Raw genomic sequence first — 22,980 nt, 5'->3', positions numbered from 1 at the left:
CAAAAGTGTCATTTTAACCGTCTGAAGTGTAATTTTAAGGAACAATAGTGTAATTTTAGCTGACAAAGTAACCACATTAATCATGTTCACTATTGCCTTTAAAAGGATATACTGTTGGGATTGCTTGGAACGTTTGAACAACCAGGCACACAATCAGACATCAACTATGACAAGTCATACCAGCTGGGACACCTTCATCGGCGACAGTGAGCAAACCGTCAACTTGAAAACAGACTTACTATTTGTCCCGTTCTGCATTGACGACCATTTCGCATGCGTATGTATCAATCACAAATCAAATTCAGTCGACCTGCTGGACGGGCAAAGGCATTCTGATTTGCAAAAGTCGTAGTTTGGAAAAGTAGCGTGTTTAATTGTAAGTTATCGTCCATCCCTTTCTTCCAAATGCTATCTATTTTTTTCCAATCAGTTTTTTGAAGTAATTATGTACATATGCAGGCTAGCGCAGTGAGTGATTATTTAGAATCACGGGATAAGGAAAAGGTGAACACTAGAGCACGAGAAATTCCTAATTATGAGTTACGCCAGATACCTTTCAGCGGGAACTCACCTACTCTCAACAAATCAGAATCGGGTCTGTTCACCATGATGGCAATGCTCTTATACGAGGGTCTTCCTTTTCAGCATGAAGACCTCGAGAAGACGAAATCAAGGCGCTATTTGGTGATCCAGCTTATAGCTACCCTCGTTCTAGCAGAGATGAACGTCTTGCGCGAAGCTGTCCTCGAGAAGGTCAAAGCTTTTGTTAGCACGAAGGACAAATTGGGGAAGGGATTACAACAGAAGCGTAGATTGCCCCGTGCCAATGTGAAAAAATAACAACCTTAATCTAGTAGTTAAGTTTTTGTGGAAATATTGCCTTGCCTATGTAAACATTTATTTCATACTTGGTATCATTATCAGATGTTAGCAACCTTAATCTAGACAGTTAGTTTTTGTGTAAACAATGTTAGCAGATGCTTATTGTTAGCTTTTGACATTCTATAAGATAAGGTGTTTTATGAAAATATATTTATGTTGTTAATAGATGGTGCAATAATATTTATGTTGTTTTCCCAAACTATGTTATAAGGCTTTACTATAGATGAAGTATAACTTTAATCGCATAATCTGTAATTATAATGAGTTTAAGTGTAATTCTGATCATAACAATCCTACCCTAAGCAGATATGAGGCCATTGTAATTTTATTTCCTAGATATCTGTAATTCTAAGAACATAAATTGTAATAATAGTCAAGAGTGAAAAATTGAACGTTCTGATGTTGCACATTATAACTGTTTCGTCCAATTGAAAATACTTCAACAAAATACATTGTAATACCAACGGCGACCAGTTGCCTTCCTGGCAGTTTGATGTCTAAACACAATACGAAACATCATGTTGTACCTCGTATTTTGCGTAGACATCCCCAAAAAAATGTACTGCTTATTAGGTATTATATTGATTATTCTAAGATGTCTTCTTCTTCTTCTTCTTCTTCTTCTTCTTCTTCTTCTTCTTCTTCTTCTTCTTCTTCTTCTTCTTCTTCTTCTTCTTCTTCTTCTTCTTCTTCTTCCGACGAGGGCTCTGACGATTGCGACAACGGTAGGTGCTATGCGAAAGGATTAGGGCAGTTCCTTTTTTCATGGTTAGCTAATCGCTTGCAATTTTTACACATACGTTTTGGCTTCCTTGCCAAAGCAACTGCTTTTGCCTTCATCGACAACATTCTCTTTCCGCTTCCCTTGTTTTTGGATTTCTTAGGCGGCAAAATGGTTATCTCCTGACTAGGAGAACAACCAAGAATTTTCTCCAACTGTTGTTGTTTATTCAATGGTGATCCTAATGGTGAAAGTTTCTCCTTAAACTGTCTAATTAGACTAGAAAAGTTGTCGACATCATTCTTCAATTTGCCTATGAGCATACCAACTGTCTGATGAATCTCTGACCACATTACTGACATCACAATCTGTTTTCCATCTATTATATTAACGTCCTCAGTTGCGTCACCATTACAATCGAACATTTTAGACAACATTGCATCTTTACACCATCTTTTAACAACACATTGTTCTGGAATAATCTTCACTCCGTTTGATGAGTAAATCCATATGACATGGTGGCAAAGAATGCCTTTCCTCTCAAGCATTCTGCAGCTACAAGTGGCTTTCAATGTATCTAGGACAACAATATAGAGTAATATGTTAGTTAAATCAGTCAGAACAAAGTGTGACTGCAATACACAAAAGTGTAATTCTAACCAGCATAAGTGTAATTCTAACCGGCATAGCAGTGACAGATAGACCTTACATAACATAAAATATAAATGTAATTTTAAAAGGCAAAAGTGTAATTTTAGCTGCATAAAGTGTAACTTTAAGACCAGTTTAATTTTAACAACCCAAAGTGTAATTTTAATCAACAAAAGTGTAATTTTAACGGATAAAAGTATAATTTTAACAAACAAATGCTACAGAATGATACCTGGGCAGTATGTGACCTCATAATTTCTGTCCCTGTTTGCATCTCTTATAGTGGTCACCTCTAAAGAGTCACACTCAGTAAATCCTCTGCTTTTACAAGTACCGATTGAGTACTTGACCTCTTCTTGAAATTCCTCGAATACTCTATGATTGTACACTTGCGCCCCGTGCACTTCGATAGCTAGATGCGTTGATATGATAGGGAAAGTGTGTCTGTTACAGTTGTCAATCTTTTTCTGTGTGTGTCTTTCTTTGGTCCATCGCTGGTCCATGTCAAAAAACGCATCGAAAACTCAACTAATGTTCCTGACTTACTCTCAAATCTCTTAAAAAAACTATTTTCGCTCTCTGATCTTTGAGTTGTCCTCATAACACCCCCCATATCTAGGTACCTACAATGAGTCATAACCCACTGCTTCCTTTTAGCGTACATTTCTTGGAACCAGTCAATGTTATTAACATTGTGTTCTCTGCCAATTTCTTCCCATTTTGCATCGAACTCTGCTGCTTCAATGTCTTCATCCCATATTATGGCATTCAATTTCTTTACAAAAACCGAATAATCGTCTCTCGTCACTCCATACTTGCTTGGCACCTTGTTCATGATATGCCACATACAATATCGGTGGCGCGCTGTCTTGAACACCAATGGCACCGCTTTAAGAATACCAGGATCCTGATCGGTGATAATATAATTAGGCTCTTTCCCACCCATCGCAGCCAAAAAATGGGTGAAAACCCATTTAAACGAGTCTGCATCTTCATGAGCAACAAGCGCTCCACAGAAAGTGACTGATCGTTTATGGTGATCAACCCCGGTGAAAGGTGTGAAGGCCATGTCATACTTATTGGTGGAATACGTCGGATCGAACGACACTGCATCGCCAAAAACTGAGTAGTTCCTTCTAGCGATTCCGTCGGCCCATATAGCTTTACTAAGGCTACCGTCAGTATCAACATCATAGTCAAAGAAGAACCCTGGCCTATTAACAGCCAATTCCTTAAAGTGGTCCACGAACATCTGACCGTCCCGTTTATGAATGTAGCATTTCACATCTCTGTGAAAGTTCTTAAAATCATTTAAACTAACTCCAATGTTTTCAAACCCATTAACATGCTCCTTCAAAATTTTGTAAGTCTTCGTTGTTCCTATCTTCAGCTGTTAATCATTGACAATCTTTTAGATGTATTTAAAGTGTAATTTTAATGGCTCAAATAGTAATTGTAATAAGCAAAAGTAGAATTCTAATGACTCAAACAAAGTGTAATTCTAACCAAGAAAACTGTAAGTTTAGGAAGGCGAAGGCTAACTTTAGCAAACCTAGAATACTCACCCTTGAATTATAAAGGATTATTATTTTGTGATAGTCTGTTATGTTGCATGCCAACTTTTAAAATTCTCTATCTCTGGCTGATACGAGTTCATGGTTGTGGCCACTATGGAATCTGTCAATTAATAATTGCCCGTTCCTCATAAACAGCCTAATCCTCGCTTTTCACCCAACGCGCCTGACTTTGTGTCTCCTACCTGAGTCCTGACGGCCACTACACTCCAATTGTCCCTTATGTTTGAACCCCTCTCGGTTGCAAACCAACAGTTTAAGTTTTATTTCCCCGCCACGCCATCTCTTAGTCGTGTACTTCCGCACATCAAAACCACAAGCAACAGCATAAATTCTATAAAATCTCATTGCCTCCTCTATTTCTAGAAATTCCTGACCAACATACGGGGTGAAATTATCTTCAACGTCCTTGCAAAATTTTTCCTCGTTCGGTTTTTGTTTTCCATTGTGCTCAATATTATCTGTCAATAGTACAATTGTTATCAATTATATTAATAACATTTTCATGTACCCCATGTATTTGTTAGAATTATACTTTTAGTTGTTAAAATTACACTTCTGTCTGCTACAATTATACTTTTTAGTATTAGAGTGTCAGATTACAAACTCACAACTTTCCTGATAGAATTACACTTTTGGTTGTTAAAATTACACTTCTGTCTGCTAGAATTATAGTTTTTTTGTATTAGAGTGTCAGATTACAAACTCACAACTTTCCTGATAGAATTACACTTTTGGTTGTTAAAATTACACTTTTGTCTGCTAGAATTATACTTTTTACTATTAGAGTGTCAGATTACAAACTCACAACTTTCCTCATAGAATTACACTTTTGGTTATTAAAATTACACTTATGTCTGCTAGAATTATACTTTTTACTATTAGAGTGTCAGATTACAAACTCACAACTTTCCTGATAGAATTACACTTTTGGTTGTTAAAATTACACTTCTGTCTGCTAGAATTATACTTTTTACTATTAGAGTTACAGTTTAGAAACTGAAAGCTTTTGTCTGTTAAAATACACTTTTGCTTGTTAAAATTGTACTTTTCTCTGTTACAATTACAATTACAGTTTAAAAACTTACAGCTTTTGTTTGTTATTATAACACTTTTAGTTGTTAAAATCACACCATTGGTGGTTACAATTATATTTACGACCATTACAATTACAGTTTTGTAAATCCTGAAATTACTCTTTCGTCCGTCTGTATTACACTTTTGCATGTTACAGTTACACTTTATTCTGTTTACGCAGTCTTTTAACTTTCACGTTGCAAATCTTATATAGACTCTTATAAATAAGAAACTAAATTATGAAACAACTTGACAAGTTTAACTTCAACTTGACAGAGTTGATGTTGAACTCAATAATGCTGGAGTTCATGTTGAATGAGTGGATTTACAGACTTCACACAATAAAAAACAAGCTTAAAAACAATACCTAAAATACAGTTTCTTCTCATATTTAACCTAATGTATTTATAAAAATGAAATTATGACCTAACGTTCAATGAAGCAAATAAATAAAAAATTCAAAAATTACCATCGACAAATGGAATCATTTGCAAATCCGTCATTTTTTTACGTTGGAATATGGTATTGTTGTTTGGCTATAAGAATGGAAGATGATAAAGGAAGATGATAAAGGAATGATGTATGATTTTTATTTGCAGAAGTTTTGTTTGCTCAAAATTATCGCCATTTTTATTTGCAGATTTTAAAGGAAGATGATAAAGGAAGATGAGTTTTTTTCAAATTGTGTTTCTTGTGGAGTTTGTTTAGAATTGTGTTGAGAAAGGTAGGTTGAATAATTATGCATGTGTTTGTGTGTGCACAGTGGGTAATAGAAATCATACTGACACACACACCCTCTCTCCTCCTCAACCTATTTCCTTTTTTTTGACGCCTATGTTGCCTTTACATTAGGCAAATCTCCACTCTACATTTACCTAATCCAAGGGCCCTAATAAAGACTTAGGGACTCAAAAGATATTAAGGACTTAAGAGAACTTTGCTCTCTCTCTCTCTCTCTATGTATATATATATATATATATATATATATATATATATATATATATATATATGTATGTATATATATATATATATATATATATATATATATATATATATATATATAGGTAAGATCTAATGAGTCCTCCTCTCAAATTGAGTCCATAAGTCCCTTTAAGGGCCATTGGATGGCCTCAATGGATGGTTGAGATAAATTTGATTAAAGGCCATTAAAAAGAAAAGGAAAAAAATGTGGATGGTTGGATTGAGATGGGTGGTTGAGATTAAAAATTACCAAAAAAAATTACCACTAATCAAATTTCTATACACTAATTAATTTTTCTTTCTCTCTCTAGCCCCTAATTAATCAGTTTTGAGTTTTGGCTTTCAGAAGTGTAAATGTAATGTTGTATGGGTTTTACAAGTGTAAATGTGACGGAAATTTTGAATTTATATAATTTTAACACTTTACAAGTGTAAATGTGATGTTTTACTAGTGTAAATGTAACATTTTAAGAGTGTAAAATTTATTTTTTGTGACGGAAATTTTGAATTTATATAATTTTAACACTTTACAAGTGTAAATGTGAAGTTTTACGAGTGTAAATGTAACATTTTAAGAGTGTAAAATTTATTTTTTGTGACGGAAATTTTGGATTTATATAATTTTAACACTTTACAAGTGTAAATGTGAAGTTTTACGAGTGTAAATGTAACATTTTTAGAGTGTAAAATTTATTTTTTGTGACGAAAATTTTGAATTTATATAATTTTAACACTTTACAAGTGTAAATGTGAAGTTTTACGAGTGTAAATGTAACATTTTAAGAGTGTAAATTTGAATTTTTGTGACGGAAATTTTGAATTTATATAATTTTAACATTTTACAAGTGTAAATGTGATGTTTTACGAGTGTAAATGTAACATTTTAAGAGTGTACATTTGATTTTTTGTGACGGAAATTTTGAATTTATATAATTTTAACATATTACAAGTGTAAATGTGATATTTTCCGAGTGTAAATGTAATATTTTAAGAGTGTAAATTTGATTTTTTTGTGACGGAAATTTTTAATTTATATAATTTTAACATTTTACAAGTGTAAATGTGATGTTTTTCGAGTGTAAATGTAGTATTTTAAGTGTAAATTTGAAGGTTTAAGAGTGTAAATTTGGTCCTTTGAGTGTGACTTTGGTCCTTTATAAGTGTAACTTTGGTCCTTTTACGATTAAAACTTTTGTCCGACTCCCAACAAACACCACCAACGCCGTCCTCCACCACCAACTCATATCCACGAAAATATGAGTCCAAATATATATAAATTTAACGAGTGTAAATGTTCAGATATACGAGTGTAAATGTAAATAAATATGAGTGTAAATGTTAAGAAATATGAGTGTAAATGTACACAAATACAAGTGTAAATGTTAAGATTTATGAGTGTAAATGTAAAGAAATATGAGTGTAAATGTTAAGAAATATGAGTGTAAATATAAAGAAATATGAGTGTAAATGTTAAGAAATATGAGTGTAAATCTGAAAAATGCGTGTAAATGTAAAGAAATACGAGTGTAAATGTACAGAAATATGAGTGTAAATGTGAAGAAAAACCAGTGTAAATGTAAAAAAATCTACTATATATTTATCAGATCTAAAAGTGTAAATACTAAAACTAAATCTGAAAAAACCGACTGCAAATACGAGTGTAAATGTAAAGTGTAAATGTGAAGAAAAACCGAGTGTAAATGTAAATAAATACAAGTGCAAATGTAAGTAAATACGAGTGTAAATGTAAAGTGATACGTGTGTAAATGTAAAGAAATATGAGTGTAAATGTAAAGAAATATGGGTGTAACATTAAAAAAAAAATATGAGTATCTATTTTATAGATCTAAGAATAAAAGTAGATCTAAAAATTTTTAACTGACCAAACATAAACCATTGAAAATGTAGATCTAAGAATAAAAGACCATTGAAAACGTGTTAACTGACCAAACAAAAACAAAAACTGACCAAACCAAAAACCATTGAAAACGCATGTTAACAAAACCATTGAAAACGCATGTTACCATTGACCACACAAAATCATTGAAAACGTATGTTACCATTGACCACACAAAATCATGAAAACGCATGTTACCAGTGACCACACAAAATCATTGAAAACATCGTCCTCGTTCTCACCAAACGCCATCAAATCTCGATTTTTTATTGGTTTATTTTCAGATCGAAAAAAAAAAACAAAAAAAAACACAAAAACCATTTAAAACTCAGATCTGGAACAAGGGAGAGAGAGGAGGGTGGCGTGCGTGGTGTTGTCGTCGAGGGCACTGCAAGGACGGTGGTTCCGTCGAGGTGGGGTATCATTGTTGGTGTTGCGCAGTGGTGGCTGTCGTTTTTCGTGTTTGTTGTGGTGGTGAGAATGGTGGGCAGGTGGTGGTGAGGGTTGTGTCGGGTGGTGGTGGGGATTTGTGGGTCGTTGTGCCGGTGGAGAGGTCCGAGAGGGACGGTGGTGGTGGGAGGGTATGTGCTTGGTGGAGGGAAGGGAGGTAAGTGCGTGGTGGTGGGTTGGTGTCTGAGGGAGAGTGAGGAACAGAGGAGGTGGTGTCGGTGTGGTGCGTAAGGGTGGTGGTTGAAGGAGGCGGTGGTGGTGGTGTGTTCGAAAAAGACGGGGGAAGGTGGTGGTTGTTGTGGTGCGTGAGGCAGATCTGGCGTTTTTGGTCGGGTCGTGTGTGGTTGTCGCGGGGAGTGGTGGTGACGGGTGTGTGGGTGGATGGTGGTGTGTGAGTGGCCGGCAGGAGAGGTGGGTTATGGTGGTGGTGGCGGGTGTGTGAGTGGTGAGTGGTGTGTCGTGGTGGTGGCGGGTGATGACTGATGAGGGGGAAATTATTTTTTTTTGAATTTTTTTGAATTATTTGGTTTTTGATTTTTGTTGGATTTTTGAGAGGATTGGAATTTTTTTGATTTTTAGAGAGATGAGAGGAATGATAATTGTGTGAGATGAGAGAGAAGTGAGTGGAAAATAAATGTTATATAGTAAAATTAGTGGTTGATTAGTGTAGGTAGTGAGGGAAAGTGATTAATTAGCTTCAATCCCCTCCATTTAGCATTAATCCCTCCCTTTTCCCCTTCAATCTCAACCCTCCATCCCATCTTTCTAATGGCTCCAAATAGGACTTAGGGACTCAATGCTTCTTAGTGGACTCACTTGATCCTTACTCTATATATATATATATATATATATATATATATATATATATATATATATATATATAGTTGTGTGAGTTTTGTTGAGGCCGAGTTTGGAACTCGAGTCAACGCAAGTTTATTATTCAATTATGTGATGATTGACTAATGAAATTTTATATCTTATTGTAATGTGATTAAATACGAATTAATTTAATGATTAAGAGTTAATGCATTAAATTAGTTGAGGTTTTGTATATATTTTGAGGTAGAGGAAAATGGTTAATATATTTACAAAAGAGTTGTAAATTAATTAAATTGGGCATTGTAGGACCCATTATATATTGATATAATGGTAAAATATTACTTAAAAAGTTAAGTGTATAGTACTTATTAATTTGTATCATATAATTGTTATATGATCACATTAATACTTAATTACACAAGATAATTAAGCATATGATTTAAACGCATTTGTCGGACAAATACGAAAAATCAAAACGGACCTATTTTGCATAGGTGACCCGTTTTGTTTTAGTAGACAAACATAATGATGTTTGTTCTTTTCTAAAATCACACTTTACTAGTGAAAGTGATTAGTCCTACAAGCTTTAATCATTATGCATTCCACTAACACACTACCCATTATGCATGACACTATTTTAAGTGTAAAATTCACCCACATAAGGGTGTGTGTGCCGTGAGGTTCCATGAGAGGGAAGAAAAGTTGTTTTCATTTTTCCTCTATAATTCACATGCAAACCTCTGATTATTTCTCACTACAACCATATTAGATTATCTAATTACTAAGGTAGTAATTCAAATAATATTAAGGGTTATTACTTATTTTATCTAGTTAATGAAATTAGTAATTTTTGGGTGAAATCTTGGTGCAACTAAGAGGAGGTGTTCATATTATTGAACCTATGGAGTTTTGGAGGATCATCCCATGTTAGTCAGCTCAAGAACAAGCATAGGAAGGTGTCCTTGCTTATGCCCATTTCCGTCTCATCACCATTGTAAGAAAACCGTTTTTTTGTTTTTGTTTTTTTTTCCAGCTTATATGGTAATTTAAGTTTATTGGTAGTAGGCTTATATCACTTATAATGTTTCCTTCGTTGTCTCTTTAATATTTCGTGACAGACGTATGTATGCATATATAAATGTGAACAACTGATCAAGTGCCTTACACAACATTGACAGTATGAAAATATTATGCACCAACTTTGATGTTAAGTCAAATGTTTTCGTATCTATGATTTTGCATACTAAAAATTATTATTATCTTTTGGTTTTATCCGTAAATCTAGCATCTTTTTGTCACTAATGGCAAATTATGAGAATTTGGAGGTAATTTTTGAATATATCACGGGTGTTCTAAGATGTTACTCTTAAATATTTATTAATAATTTAATGATTTCTGTATTTTTTTTTTGTCCAAAGTATAGTATAAGTTGTTTGAAATATTCTTTGAGAAAGGAGATTTCAAACTTTTGGAAATTAAAACTTATTAAAGAGGAATTCATAAAGTGGTTTAATCGGGATGTGGTCATAACCAATCATGTTATTGTGACACAGTTGGATATTAATCGATATTATTCTTGTTGTTTAGATTAAAGGTAGTGTTGCTTAAAGGTTAAAGTGTATGATTGACTAATTTGCGAACTCATGATGTAGAGCTCGCCTTTCCTTTTTATGAAACTTGCGAGCTGTGACTATTTTATCCAATAGCGCAAGTTTGCGACTTATTTTTCATTTGTGCATGAGTTCTATGCATGTAGTTATAAACGTAAAAAAGGGTATATTTTGCTCGTTTATTTTGTTGTGGTTATCTTCAACTTATGAGTTAGGCTCTTTAATAAAATCACAACATGTTCGGTTTCAGTGTACTTATGCATTAATATGTGCAATTTTTGGCGATTAACGTTAGAGATTTATTGAGTTGCCAATATAAATGACATGTATTCGTGACGTTTTGAATATTTTACATGTGTTGTCACTTACGTATAATATGACAACATGTGGGGGAAGTAGTATTATTCGAAGTAAACTTTGAAATTTTGTGTATCCTCTCTAAGTTGTGAAAAATGTATCTCTTTTGTGAATCACTTGGAAAGATATGGAACGTGTTAGAGGAAAATATTATATGGCTTTGTAAAATACAAAATTGGATCTAAAGTATTTTGTTATGTATAGTTGGTTATAACCATGAATATTTTGGAATCTTAGTTTATGGTGGTGTTAATAAGTTCTTATATGACAATATTGATCTTTGGTGACATGTTTCAGAAAGGGTGATTTTTATTTATCATCTTATGTCATCTTGAATGTTAGCCTTGACCATATAATATTGACCATGTTCACTACTATGAAGTTTTGTTGTTGAATTGAGTCGGGCGTTTTATAAACTTTATGTAAGATTACTTTGTCAATTCTTATGAAACTGTTTGGTCCGATTAGAGGATGTTTGTCTAACTAAGACTTTCAGAAAAGACAAGTCAAGGCTTTGTGGGGGTGTCTAGCAAGGGTAAGACTTCCTTTATTTATTTATTTTCGTAAAAATATTGAGTTTCAGTATTGGAAATGGTTATAATGACAATTACATTGGATTGGGTGATAGATTGTGAATACTCTGATATTAGGATTGTATAAACTTGTTTCTCCGATTAAGAAATTTATGAATGGTTGTTTGGTAAAACACGTGTTCGAGTAATTACTTATATTTGGTTTAAATGCTTATATTAAACCAAGAAAAAGGTAAAAGACGCATGAACTGTTTAAATTTGGTTATGTTTTTGCGATGTTTCTTTACTGAAAGTTGGTGATAATTGGAACTAAGATATGAGTTTTTATTTAAGATGTATTATTGAGTTTATACATGACAAAATAAATTGTGGAAAGTTTGTTACATTCATATATATGATGTTTATATGCGTTATGAGAGATATGATATAGCTTATATCGTTGTTATAGGTAGATGGAGACCATGGTTTTTTGTAAGCTAATCCATGAAAACATTTGTATCTTTTGGAATGAGTTTACAATTTAATTGAACATCGAATAATTATGGTATTTATTTGACTTTGGGAAATGGTGTCTTTCATAATGCTATATCATGCAAGTCATATATGCATAATTGCTTTGTTTAATATGCAATGAAGTATGAATATATTGTGAAGAATTTGCAGGATAAAAAACTGAAAGGCTAAGTGGTTGTATTCCTTTGTGAGAATATTTTGACTCCATTAATTGGCATGCATCTGAAGCATCAGGTTTTTTCGCAGATTATCAAGAGTGATGGATAATCTGATCGGATAATGTGTTCACAAAAGTTGTGAATTGTAAGTGGATATTGAGATCCCCTACACAATGTGATATCATGCTAGTACGTACGTAAATTGTGAAGAGGATATTGAGATCTTCCTACCAATGGCCATGGTAGATGTTGGTGTAGGTGGCACCACGAGAAATGGGTTTAAAGCCTATTGGGAGTGAATCGTGACGGGGCTCTCCCACTTGGGTTTACCAAGTTCAATGGGTCAAACGAAGTCACGAGGATCTCATGTTATATGACTACTACCATTCCTGTTTTAATAAAAGTGATGTAGTATTCTTTCTTATATTGAGCATTTATGTCATGTGAGGAAGGTTGAGCTATGCTCTTAATAAGTCCATAGTCCTTGTTTAAGGATGGTTTATGACAGTCAAACCTGATGGGCTTACCTATGTGAATGTGGGGGAAATGCCCTACCCCCTATGAGGTTCTTAGGCTTTAGGACCTCTAGAGCGTTCACGAGATCCCAGGCACGTGAGGGGCACCGTTTATGACATTTTGCGAGGACGAACACAGATTCGAATGCAGGTTTGTGCGCAGTTATCCGTTACAAACCACCGTGGAGAGTCCAATGCCGAGAGCAACTCGATAAGGAGAGGCAGGTAATTGTATGCACTGGGTGACAATTCAATTCCTCAGGAACATTGTCATCTTAAGACTTACGTTCCGTTGCCTTAATCAGCTATTTCTCTTCTTCTTCATTTGAATCATGTGGGGGATTGTTGGAAGTGTTGCTTCAAAAGAAACTCTTTTTATCCCACATTGGTAGAAAAAAGTTAGAGTATTATAGTTTATAAGCGATCACTTGGTTTATACTACTAATATGTGTAGTAGTAAAAGGGCTCCTTTTGGATCACTTATTCTCTATACTCTTTTGCGCAATTTTCGAGACTGATTGCTCAGTCTTCTATTACTGATTTCGTATTTTACCGTACTGATTGTGTGGACTTCTAAAGATGATTAAGGTTTTTCCAACGCTAATTTTTCAGTCTTCTAAAAAACTATTTCCGAGGTGCTTTTAATGGTGCTTCTGGATCCTTCTTGTTTCTCCTATAAATACCACAATACTTGCAACATCTCGACATACAACACATTCTTACATCTATTCTTCTTAATTTACTTCTACCTAAATACATTTCATTCATAGCTGATACCTAAATACATTTCATTCATAGCTGATTTTGGCAACGTTCTGGAAGTAGTCCTCATTATGAGTCTTTGTCGTACACCTTAGACTCGGACGTCGTGTAACCCTGGGGGTTGGTTGCCAAGAGGCCGTGTGTATCGAGCGGGGCAAATTCAACTTTAGGGCAGTGATTCTATCACGCCACGACATCTTTCTCTTCAAATTCTGTAAGTTTATCTGTTCATTGTTCGTCTTATAGTCATACCGCTTACATAAAGTACTTACAATATATTAATATTCGTACCTTAATATATTTAAAGAACAAGTAATAATTAACGTCTGCATATAGGTACCTCGGGGTTGACAACATTGGTGAGGCTGTTAGGCCATTGCACATAAGAGCTTAGGGCTTCTTTCAAATAAGTGATCTCCTCATTAGGAAATGGTACTTTTACTTCCCCATACTCGTCTTTATATAATTGGGACACTTCCACTTTCCTACAATTGTCACGAAGGGGTATACCATGAACCTTAACTTGTTGAAGCCGGTCGTAAGCAAACACGTATCCCCTGGCAACATCAAATTTCTGTTTCCCCTGTAAATAGAACAAACGATAAGCCACCTTGCAATCGCCCTTCACGACAGCTTTAATCAATTAGTACACATACATTCACTACCTTTAATAAATTTCATAAGTAAAAAACGTGTACTGAGATGAATAATTATAAACTAGCAGCTATTACCTTTTTCAGTGTTGAGAAGAACGTCTGATCATCAACTACCTCAATCTATTCTTGTGTCACGGCCTTCCTGGCTTCCTCTTCCTCTTCAACTGCCTGATATCGATCCTCGGCTCCCACCTCAGTCTCCTTTGCCAATTCCTTCTCCATTGCCTTGTCCTCCTCAGCTTCCTTCTGTACATTAACATTTGTCCATATAACACGTACTAATTTTCCAAATCATATAACACATTGTGTATATATAAGTTATAAATATTATTACCTCTTTTTCCTCTTCCTCCTCTCCTCTTCCTCCTTCTCCTCCTCCTCCTCCTCTGCTTCCTTCTCCTCCTCCTCTGCTTCCTTTATGACTTCTTGAACCATATCCAACTCTTTTTCTGATGGCTTTTCCCTAGTTTCCAACATTCTCACCATCAACCTGGCTATTTTCTATAGCTGTGTAGTAGAAATTAATGTCAGCATATATAGTTGTTAAGCCTGGAAATCCGCAAATATTTCAGGATGCTATTCCAGCCTGGCCAGACCATCAGGGTGTCAGGACGTCAAGCCACCAAGGTACAAGAAGAATGGTGCCAGCCATGGAGAGGACAACGGTCAAAATATAAGGACAATATTTGACCAATTCAATGACTATATTATTGAAAATATACGGATGATAATTAGAGCATTAATGGAAAAGATTTGGTAATAAAGGACAACAATTAAGGGAGCAATAATGCGCATTAAACCGAGCAATTAAGGCGAAATATTCAGCATTGATGAAGGAGATCCAGCAGCCGTTCAGCATGGATTATTTAAGGAGCACTTAGAGATTATTCACAGAACACAATACACGCTCTAGCATACAATACTCTCATATAATATTCAAGCTATATTACAATCGTGTGTGTTAAATACTCAATATTATAGTGAAATCCTCTTCTGGTTTGGTTCTCGTGGTTTTTTCCCATTTAAGGGTGTTCCACGTACAAATTCCTTGTCTTATTATTGTTTATTTATCTTACTTTACTTTTCTAGTTTCGTACCCTGCATATTCATAGATAAGTTCGAGCTAGTTAATCTTGCATAGACTTACCCTGACCTGATTTTGCTTTGTGCAAAATCCATCAAAACAATTGGCGCCCACCATGGGGCATCTAGCTCTTTAAAATCTTTTTTCCTTATCTTACAAAAATCCAAATAACCTACAAAAATGGTCCAGCCTACCATCGAAGAACAATTGAACGCAACCCTCCAACAACTAGCTGAGTTGGAAGGTTTGAAAGACAAGGTAGCCCAAACTGAGGCTGAAATCCTTCAATTAAGAGAATCTGAGTCAGTTCTGAAACAAAAATTGGAAAAAACCCAAGGAGCAGGCTCTGGATTCCAGCCGGGAACACCATTTGCATCAATTATCAAAAACATTGATTTTTTCAGCTTTGGGAGCCCAAGTGGCTCTAAGTTTATCAATGTTGATGGCGATGGTGAGCCAAACAATAACAATGAAAAACCCGATCAATCTGCAGCAGCCATCATGATGGCAGTAGTCTAGGAAATCAAGATGCTAAATGAAAAATTCGAAAAGATACCTGGAGTTCCTGCGAGCTTGGAGGAAGCTGCCCCTGATAGCTATGCTGATTCGCCCTTTATAGACGAAATAACAAAAGTGGATCTGCCTAAAAAATTTGTGATTCCATCTATGAAGATTTATGATGGGACCACAGATCCACAGAATCATGTAGCTCTCTATAAAAAGAAAATGTTAGCTGCATCTATCCCAAGTGAGTTTAGGTAAGTCTGCATGTGTAAGGGATTTGGAACAACCCTGGCCGGACCTGCTCTACAATGGTACATCAACCTGCCAACTGGGAGCATCCATTCTTTTGCCAACCTGATCAACAACTTCAACCAACAGTTTGCAAGCAGCAGGGAGTTGGAGAAGCGGTCCAGTGATCTTTACAGGATTACACAAAAGCCAGAGGAGACTCTCAGAGTATTCCTCGCCAGGTTCAACAAGGAGAAAGTATCTATTCCCAGGTGTGACATTGGAACAGTAGTGGAGGCATTCAGGCAGGGGTTACTACCTCATAGTAACTTATACAATGAACTCACTAAGTATCCCTGCCATACCTTCGAAGATGTCAAGGCTAAGACCCTTGCATATATCAGGCTGGAAGAAAACAAAAGCTACAAAGTCGGATCATCCGGTGGATTAAAGGACTATGAAAACAGCAATAGGAAGAGAAACAAAGGAAACAATTACAGACCTACTCCATATTCCAGGCTAGACCATTCAGAAGTCAACCTGGCGTATGAGTATCAAGGTAAGGCTAAAGTTTTCCTTCCTATTTCTGAGTATAACTTCAGTGTTAATATTGCAGGATTGATCCAGAGACTTGACAACATGGGATCAGTGGTCAGATAGCCTAGGAAGGTGGAAAATTCCAACCCTAGGAGACACAACACAAAATGGTGCGAATTCCACAAGGACATTGGACATACAACGGATGATTGCTTTATCCTGAGAAAAGAAGTGGCCTACCTGTTGAAATCCGGATATCTAAAGGACCTGATCAGGACAAAGGGTAGAAATGCAGACTAGGCTAAAGAGAACCAGGAGCAAAAACATGACCGCAACCTTCCTCCGCCACCCCCAATCTATGAAGTAAAATTCATATCTAGTGGATTAGAAATCTGTGGCCTGACCAGTTCAGCAGCAAAAAAGAAAGCCAGGACGCCGAGGACTACATCGCCCTGCAAACCGGATCATGTCCCATCAATCACTTTGAGTGATTGTGACCTGGTAGGAATTCCTGATGTTCATCATGATGGCCTGGTAATTTCTATGCAGATTGGAACCGCTATAGTGAGGAGGATCCTAGTAGATGGAGGCAGCTCGGTGAATCTGATCATGCTTGATGTACTGAAAGCCATGAATATTGGTGAAGATCAAATCACCAAGACATCCAGCATTTTGGTAGGGCTCAGTGGAGAAACCAGAAGCATATTGGGAGAAATTCATCTTCCAAATTATGTTGAAGGAGTCTCATCCTATGAGAAATTTGGAGTCCTGGATTGCTTGTCATCCTACAATGCAATCCTGGGCAGGCCTTGGATCTATAATGTTAAAGCCATACCATCAACCTATCATCAATGTATCAAGGTACCAACAGATTGGGGCATAGCCACGATCAAAGGAGAACACAAAACAGTCCAAGAATGCTATACAACAGCCTTGAAGCCTTCCAAGGCAGGTAAGTCTCTTGCATAGCAATTACCGTACCCTGTCAGGAGCACTTATGTGGCACCATCTAGGATGGAAACAGATCAGGTAATCCTAGACCCTGAGTATCCTGGCAGGTATGTTTTAGTAGGGTCTGATGGCCCAGACTGTGTCAGGCCAGAACTGGTAAAATTTCTTAAGAATAAATCATCTTAGTTTGCTTGGTCTAATTTTGATATGACTGGAATTAGTGCTAATGTAATTACACATAAACTTAACATTGATCAATCTTTTAAGCCTGTGCAACATAAAAGACGAAAATTTACGCCTGAAAGAAATGTGATAAATTAACGTGGAAGTGGAAAAACTTCTAGATATGAGAATGATCAGGGAAGTAATGTACTCTAAATGGTTAGCTAACGTGGTTGTTGTGCAGAAAAAGAATGGTAAATCGAGAGTTTGTGTAGATTACACTGACCTGAACAAAGCCTGCCCTAAGGATCCGTTTTCCCTGCCACATATTGATGCCATGGTAGATGCCACATCAGGGCATGAGATGCTGACTTTCATGGATGCCTCCAGTGGATTCAATCAAATAAAAATGCACCCTGCTGACCAGGAAAGTACTGCATTCATTACAGAACGAGGCATATACTGTTAGATAGCCATGCCTTTCGGCCTGAAGAATGCAGGGGCAACGTACCAACCCCTGGTCAACATGATGTTCAAGGATCAAATAGGTGATATCATGGAAGTCGATATAGACGACATGGTAGTAAAATCTAAGAATGCGGAAGATTATGTGAAGCACTTGGAAATAGCATTTCAAATATTGGAAAAATATAACATGAAACTCAACCCTGCAAAGTGTCACTTCGGAGTCTCTTCAGGAAAGTTCCTTGGATACATGGTGACAAAAAGAGGTATATAGGCCAGGCCAGAACAGATAAAAGCTATCCTGGAACTTCAGTCACCCAAGTCTGTGAAGGATATTCAGAAATTGACAGGCCAGGTAGCTGCCCTAAACCGGTTTATATCAAGATCTTCTGAAAGGTGTAAAACATTTTACAACCTGCTCAGAAAAAATAAACAGTTTCATTAGACACCTGAGCATGAAGCAGCCTTTCAGGACTTGAAATCGTACATGTCGTCTCCACCCTTACTGGCTAAACCAGAGAAAGGAGAACCCCTGTCAGTATACCTATCTTTCACTAACACAATAGTAAGTGCAGTCCATAAGATGCTGAAATGAGGTATGGATTACTTGAAAGATATGTTTTAGCCTTAATTATGTCATGTGCTAAATTGTGTCCTTATTTTGAGTGTCACCCTATCATAGTCAGGACTAACTTACTCATAAGATCCGTCCTACGCAAGCCTGAATTATCAGGTAGGATGGCCAAGTGGTCAGTCCAGCTTAGTATGTATGACATCACCTTTGAACCCAGAACAACAATAAAGTCACAAGCCTTAGCAGACTTTGTGGCGGATTTCAGCCCTAACCTAGAACCTGACCTGGAAAAAGAAGTTAACCAGTTAGAAAATAAAACCCCAGACCAAGAGTGGACTTTGTTCATAGATGGGGCATCGAATGCCAGGGGGACAAGGTTAGGGTTAGTATTAAAATCACCACAGGGAGACATGATAGCTCAGGCCGTAAGCTATGAGTTCAAAGCTACCAATAACGAAGCAGAATATGAAGCCCTGATAGCAGGCCTAAAGGTATGTCTGGACCTCGGTGTTCAAAACTTAAAGGTAAAAACTGATTTACTTTTAATTGCTAATCAAATAAAGGGAATTTATACAGCTAAGGATGCAAAAATGATTTCATATTTAGAATATGCAAAAAACCTTACCACTAAATGTACCTTATTTGACATAGACCAAATACCAAGAGACTTAACACCCAGGCCGATGCTCTAGCCAGCCTAGGCTCAAATTTTACTCCTACAATTTTTGATAATATACCAATTGTTCACTTATTAGAGCCAGCTATCAGTAAAACTGAACAAGTCAACCATGTCAATCAAGATAATAATCCTTGGACCAAACCTTATTATGATTGGTTCCTACAAGGAATATTACCTCAGGGCAGGCATGAAGCGAGGGCTTTTAAAATTAGGGCTTCAACCTACTCAATTATCAATAACATTTTATTTAAGAGATCGCAGGCCGGACCATACTTGAGATGCTTAGAGCTTGATGAAGCTAAACAAGTACTCCAAGAAATACACGAAGGACATTGTGGCAACCATAAAGGAGGAAAAAGCCTGGTAAGTAAAGTACTCAGAACAGGCTACTACTGGCCAACACCGAGGCTGATTGCTTGGAATACTGTTCAAAATGTGAAGCCTGTCAAATTCATGCACTAATAATACATCAGCCATCTAAACTTCTTCACTCGATTTCTGCACCCTGGCCATTCATGAAGTGGGGCATGGATATTGTAGGGAAACTGCCTGTAGCTCCAGGACATAAAGTATTCATGTTGGCTATGACCGACTACTTCTTTAAATGGATCGAAGCTGACTCTTTCAGGAAGGTAACCGAAAAGGAGGCAATATCTTTTATCAGGACAAATATCATTTGCAGATATGGAGTCCCATCGGAGATAGTGTGCGACAACGGGACCCAATTTGTGGGGAAAAAGACTAAAGCATTTTGCCAAGAGTGGAATATTAGCCTAGTCACATTAACCCCTGGATATCCAAAAGGTAATGGCCAGGCTGAATCTAGCAACAAGGTAGTCATAAGCTGCTTAAAGAATAAACTGAAGAGAAGACGAGGCAGATAGGCTGAAGAACTCCCATTAGTGCTATGGGCTGACATGACAACTCCAAAGACATCAACAGGCCAAACACCCTATTCTTTGGTGTATGGATGTGAAGCTGTCATCCCTGCAGAAGTCCGGGTGCCAACATCAAGATATAGCCTGAACAATGTTGAAGCAAACAGCAACCTGATGTAAGATAACCTAGTCCTGGCAGAAGAACTAAGAGACGCTGCCAAAATCAGGATGGCGTCATATCAACAAACAATGGCCAGAACTTACAATAAAAATGTCAGAATTAGAGTCTTCAAAGAAGGAGACCTTGTCCTACGAAAAGTTTTCCCAAATAAGAAAGAAAAATCAGCAGGCAAGCTACCCCCTACGTGGGAAGGCCCCTATTTAATTGAATCTATCGTTGGACAAGGAGCATACAGGCTCCAAACATTAGAAGGAAAAATGATCCCAAGATCCTGGAATGTAGCTCATCTGAAATTGTTCCATGTATAAATCTTATTCTAGCCATATTAGGTAAAAATCACATCTTTGTTATCAGTGTTTTACTCTGACATACTACCTGAAAAATTATGTGTCTCACATGTTCTATGTGCAATCTATGTCTATGCAACTAACCCAATTTTTCTCATTTTACTTGAATCCTGAACAATTATACATGATAAATGATTATATGCATAAATATTCAGAATTGAGGGCTACTCTACTGCACATTAGATTTCTTATTTATGTAATTTTTTAATTTTTGCACCCCGCTGTGCCTGACGAAGTTGGTAACCATCACCGGATACGGTAAATAGCAGGACCAATTAGGCATGAAATAATTGCCTGACCTGACTATTGACTTCACACATCTACAAGCGGTTGGACGCAGCAAGACGATGAAAGGGTGTTTTATCCCAACCATCAGTCTATATGCCCTCTCGACAGGCCGAGTACCAAGCCCTCTAGTCAAGCAGGGGACATAAGCCCTCCTGACAGGCCTATTTTCCCACTCCTTCAACCGCTATGGTAAAAACTATATATGGTTGGATGGCTTACGATGGCTTTAATCGCAAGACAAGGACAGAAAATTGAAAAAACAGGTTAACAGGTTCTGAAACTTAACAGGTTAACAGGTATGAAGAAATGAAGTTCGCAGAATTAAGGAAATTTTTGAACAAAAACAACAAATAACAAGGCATCAAGAAATAAGTAAGGTTAGCCAAGGAAGGCCACCACCATCATATTCATAAAGCCCTTACCCATGGGGCAAAGGCACCAAAATAATTCTTAAGGCCAGGGATAACCTCCCTGACCAACCAAACACAGAGACAACAAATTGTCTTTCTAGGGACATCCCGCCTGGATGGGCCAATACCATCAAAGAAAAATATAAAATTACTACTCCCCCTTGGAAACAACATCAACACTTCCACTTTTGGCCTGATCAGCCTTAGCATCCTGCTCCCCATCAGCATCAACATCTTGCTCCCCAGGAGAGTCGACTTCCTGTTCATTGCCCATATTGTGCAAATCAGGATACTTAGAAGCAGCAAAGGCCATCTCAGCTTCAGGGTTCCAGTTTGCCCTGGCCTCCACAGGCTCCGACATAGCAGCCACTTTCCCCTTGATATAGAAGTACAGGGAAGCATCATCAAGCTTGAACTCTAAGTCATCCCTCTCCAGGGTAAGCTCCCCATTCCTGTCCAGTGTCTCCTACAGAAGCTGCTTACTCGAGCTGGCCTCAGCCTTGGCAGCATCTCTCTCAGCCTGCACCTTCGCCAAGTTAGCAGTCCCTCCAGCCAGATTAGCCCGAGAAAAATCCAGTTCAGACTTCAGCTTATCATAATCATATCTCATGAGATCAAACCTGGCTACCAAAGAGGTAGCTTGATAAGCATTATGGAGATAAGCTGCAGCACCCTAAACAGAAACAAAAATGGTATAAATATTATATCATAATAATAAAAACCTCTAAATAAAATATATACACATATTACAAAAAAATAATATACCTCTCTCATAGCAGCCAAGGCACCTGCCAAAAGGCTGACAACATGATCTAATGAAGCAACCGCATGAGTAACAGTCTCAATAGGATCAAGGGTAAGCATAACATCTGATTTGGAAGTGGCATAATCACTAATTTTCACCCTGGCAGCCTCCAAATTATCCACCCTGGCTCGCACTTCCCTGACTGGGGCAGACAAATCAAGTTCCTCCACTTTCCTCTTCTGGGCTACTGAACTTATTTCAGTAGGAGCAACCGGAGCAGGAGAAACCTTGGGAGTAGCAGGCAACTCAATTAAATCAATGAAATGCCCAGTATCACCACCTCCCTGGGAACTCTCCTCTTTGACTTTGGCCAGCTTGGCAAAAATTTCAGCCATACCAAACCTGGCAAGGCGAGTGAATGATCTAGTGGCTATAATACGAGACACTATATTAGCAATAAAGACAGGCTATCATGAAAAAGCCAAAACAGAAAGAAAAGCGAAACCAAAAAGAGAACAAAATAGACTTACTGCCTGAAGTAGAAGCACTGGCAACTTTTGAAGGCTTGGGCACTCTAGCAGCACCCTCAGTTTTCAGGCAATGAGGAAGATGACCAGCCCCACAACAAAGAGGCCAAGTCCTCTCCAGTTGAGGAATTGCAAGGAATGCGGAGATGCTTGCAGTAGGATACTCGATCTCACTGGACCAATCATCAACTGCGAACAAAAAAAGGTACAAGTTAGTCAAGTTTATTTACTTTCTTTAAAACTAACAAATAAATATGCAGGATA

General features: G+C 37.0%; 1 protein-coding gene and 1 long non-coding RNA gene across 2 annotated transcripts in view; one reads left to right on the top strand and one right to left on the bottom strand.

The window, feature by feature from the left end:
• Positions 1–1,614: 1,614 nt before the first annotated feature.
• On the bottom strand, positions 1,615–5,408 carry LOC141602000 (protein FAR-RED IMPAIRED RESPONSE 1-like). Its single transcript, XM_074422308.1, has 5 exons — positions 5,375–5,408; positions 4,014–4,289; positions 2,801–3,361; positions 2,487–2,666; positions 1,615–2,180 (listed from the first exon to the last, which is right to left on the bottom strand). The coding sequence occupies exons 1-5, from the start codon at positions 5,406–5,408 to the stop codon at positions 1,615–1,617; spliced, it is 1,617 nt and encodes a 538-aa protein (XP_074278409.1).
• Positions 5,409–9,664: 4,256 nt separating this feature from the next.
• Positions 9,665–22,980, top strand: part of LOC141600294 (uncharacterized) — a 28,419-nt gene continuing 15,103 nt past the window's right edge. The window contains exon 1 of the long non-coding RNA XR_012524285.1: positions 9,665–10,046. This is a non-coding gene — a long non-coding RNA (uncharacterized LOC141600294). The remainder of the gene's footprint in view (positions 10,047–22,980) is intronic.

The sequence above is a fragment of the Silene latifolia genome, chromosome 9, assembly GCF_048544455.1.
Source record: "Silene latifolia isolate original U9 population chromosome 9, ASM4854445v1, whole genome shotgun sequence".
NCBI classification, from domain to species: domain Eukaryota; kingdom Viridiplantae; phylum Streptophyta; class Magnoliopsida; order Caryophyllales; family Caryophyllaceae; genus Silene; species Silene latifolia.
This window is presented reverse-complemented; position numbering and strand designations above follow the sequence as displayed.

What these genes read in the sequence shown, in the direction of transcription:
- LOC141602000 (XM_074422308.1), bottom strand. Translation starts at nt 5,408, where the DNA reads ATGACGGATTTGCAAATGATTCCATTTGTCGATG. An exon ending in AATGATTCCATTTGTCGATG is followed by an intron (nt 4,290 to 5,374) that starts GTAATTTTTGAA and finishes TACTATTGACAG; the next exon opens with ATAATATTGAGCACAATGGA. An exon ending in TTTTTTTAAGAGATTTGAGA is followed by an intron (nt 2,667 to 2,800) that starts GTAAGTCAGGAA and finishes CAACGCATCTAG; the next exon opens with CTATCGAAGTGCACGGGGCG.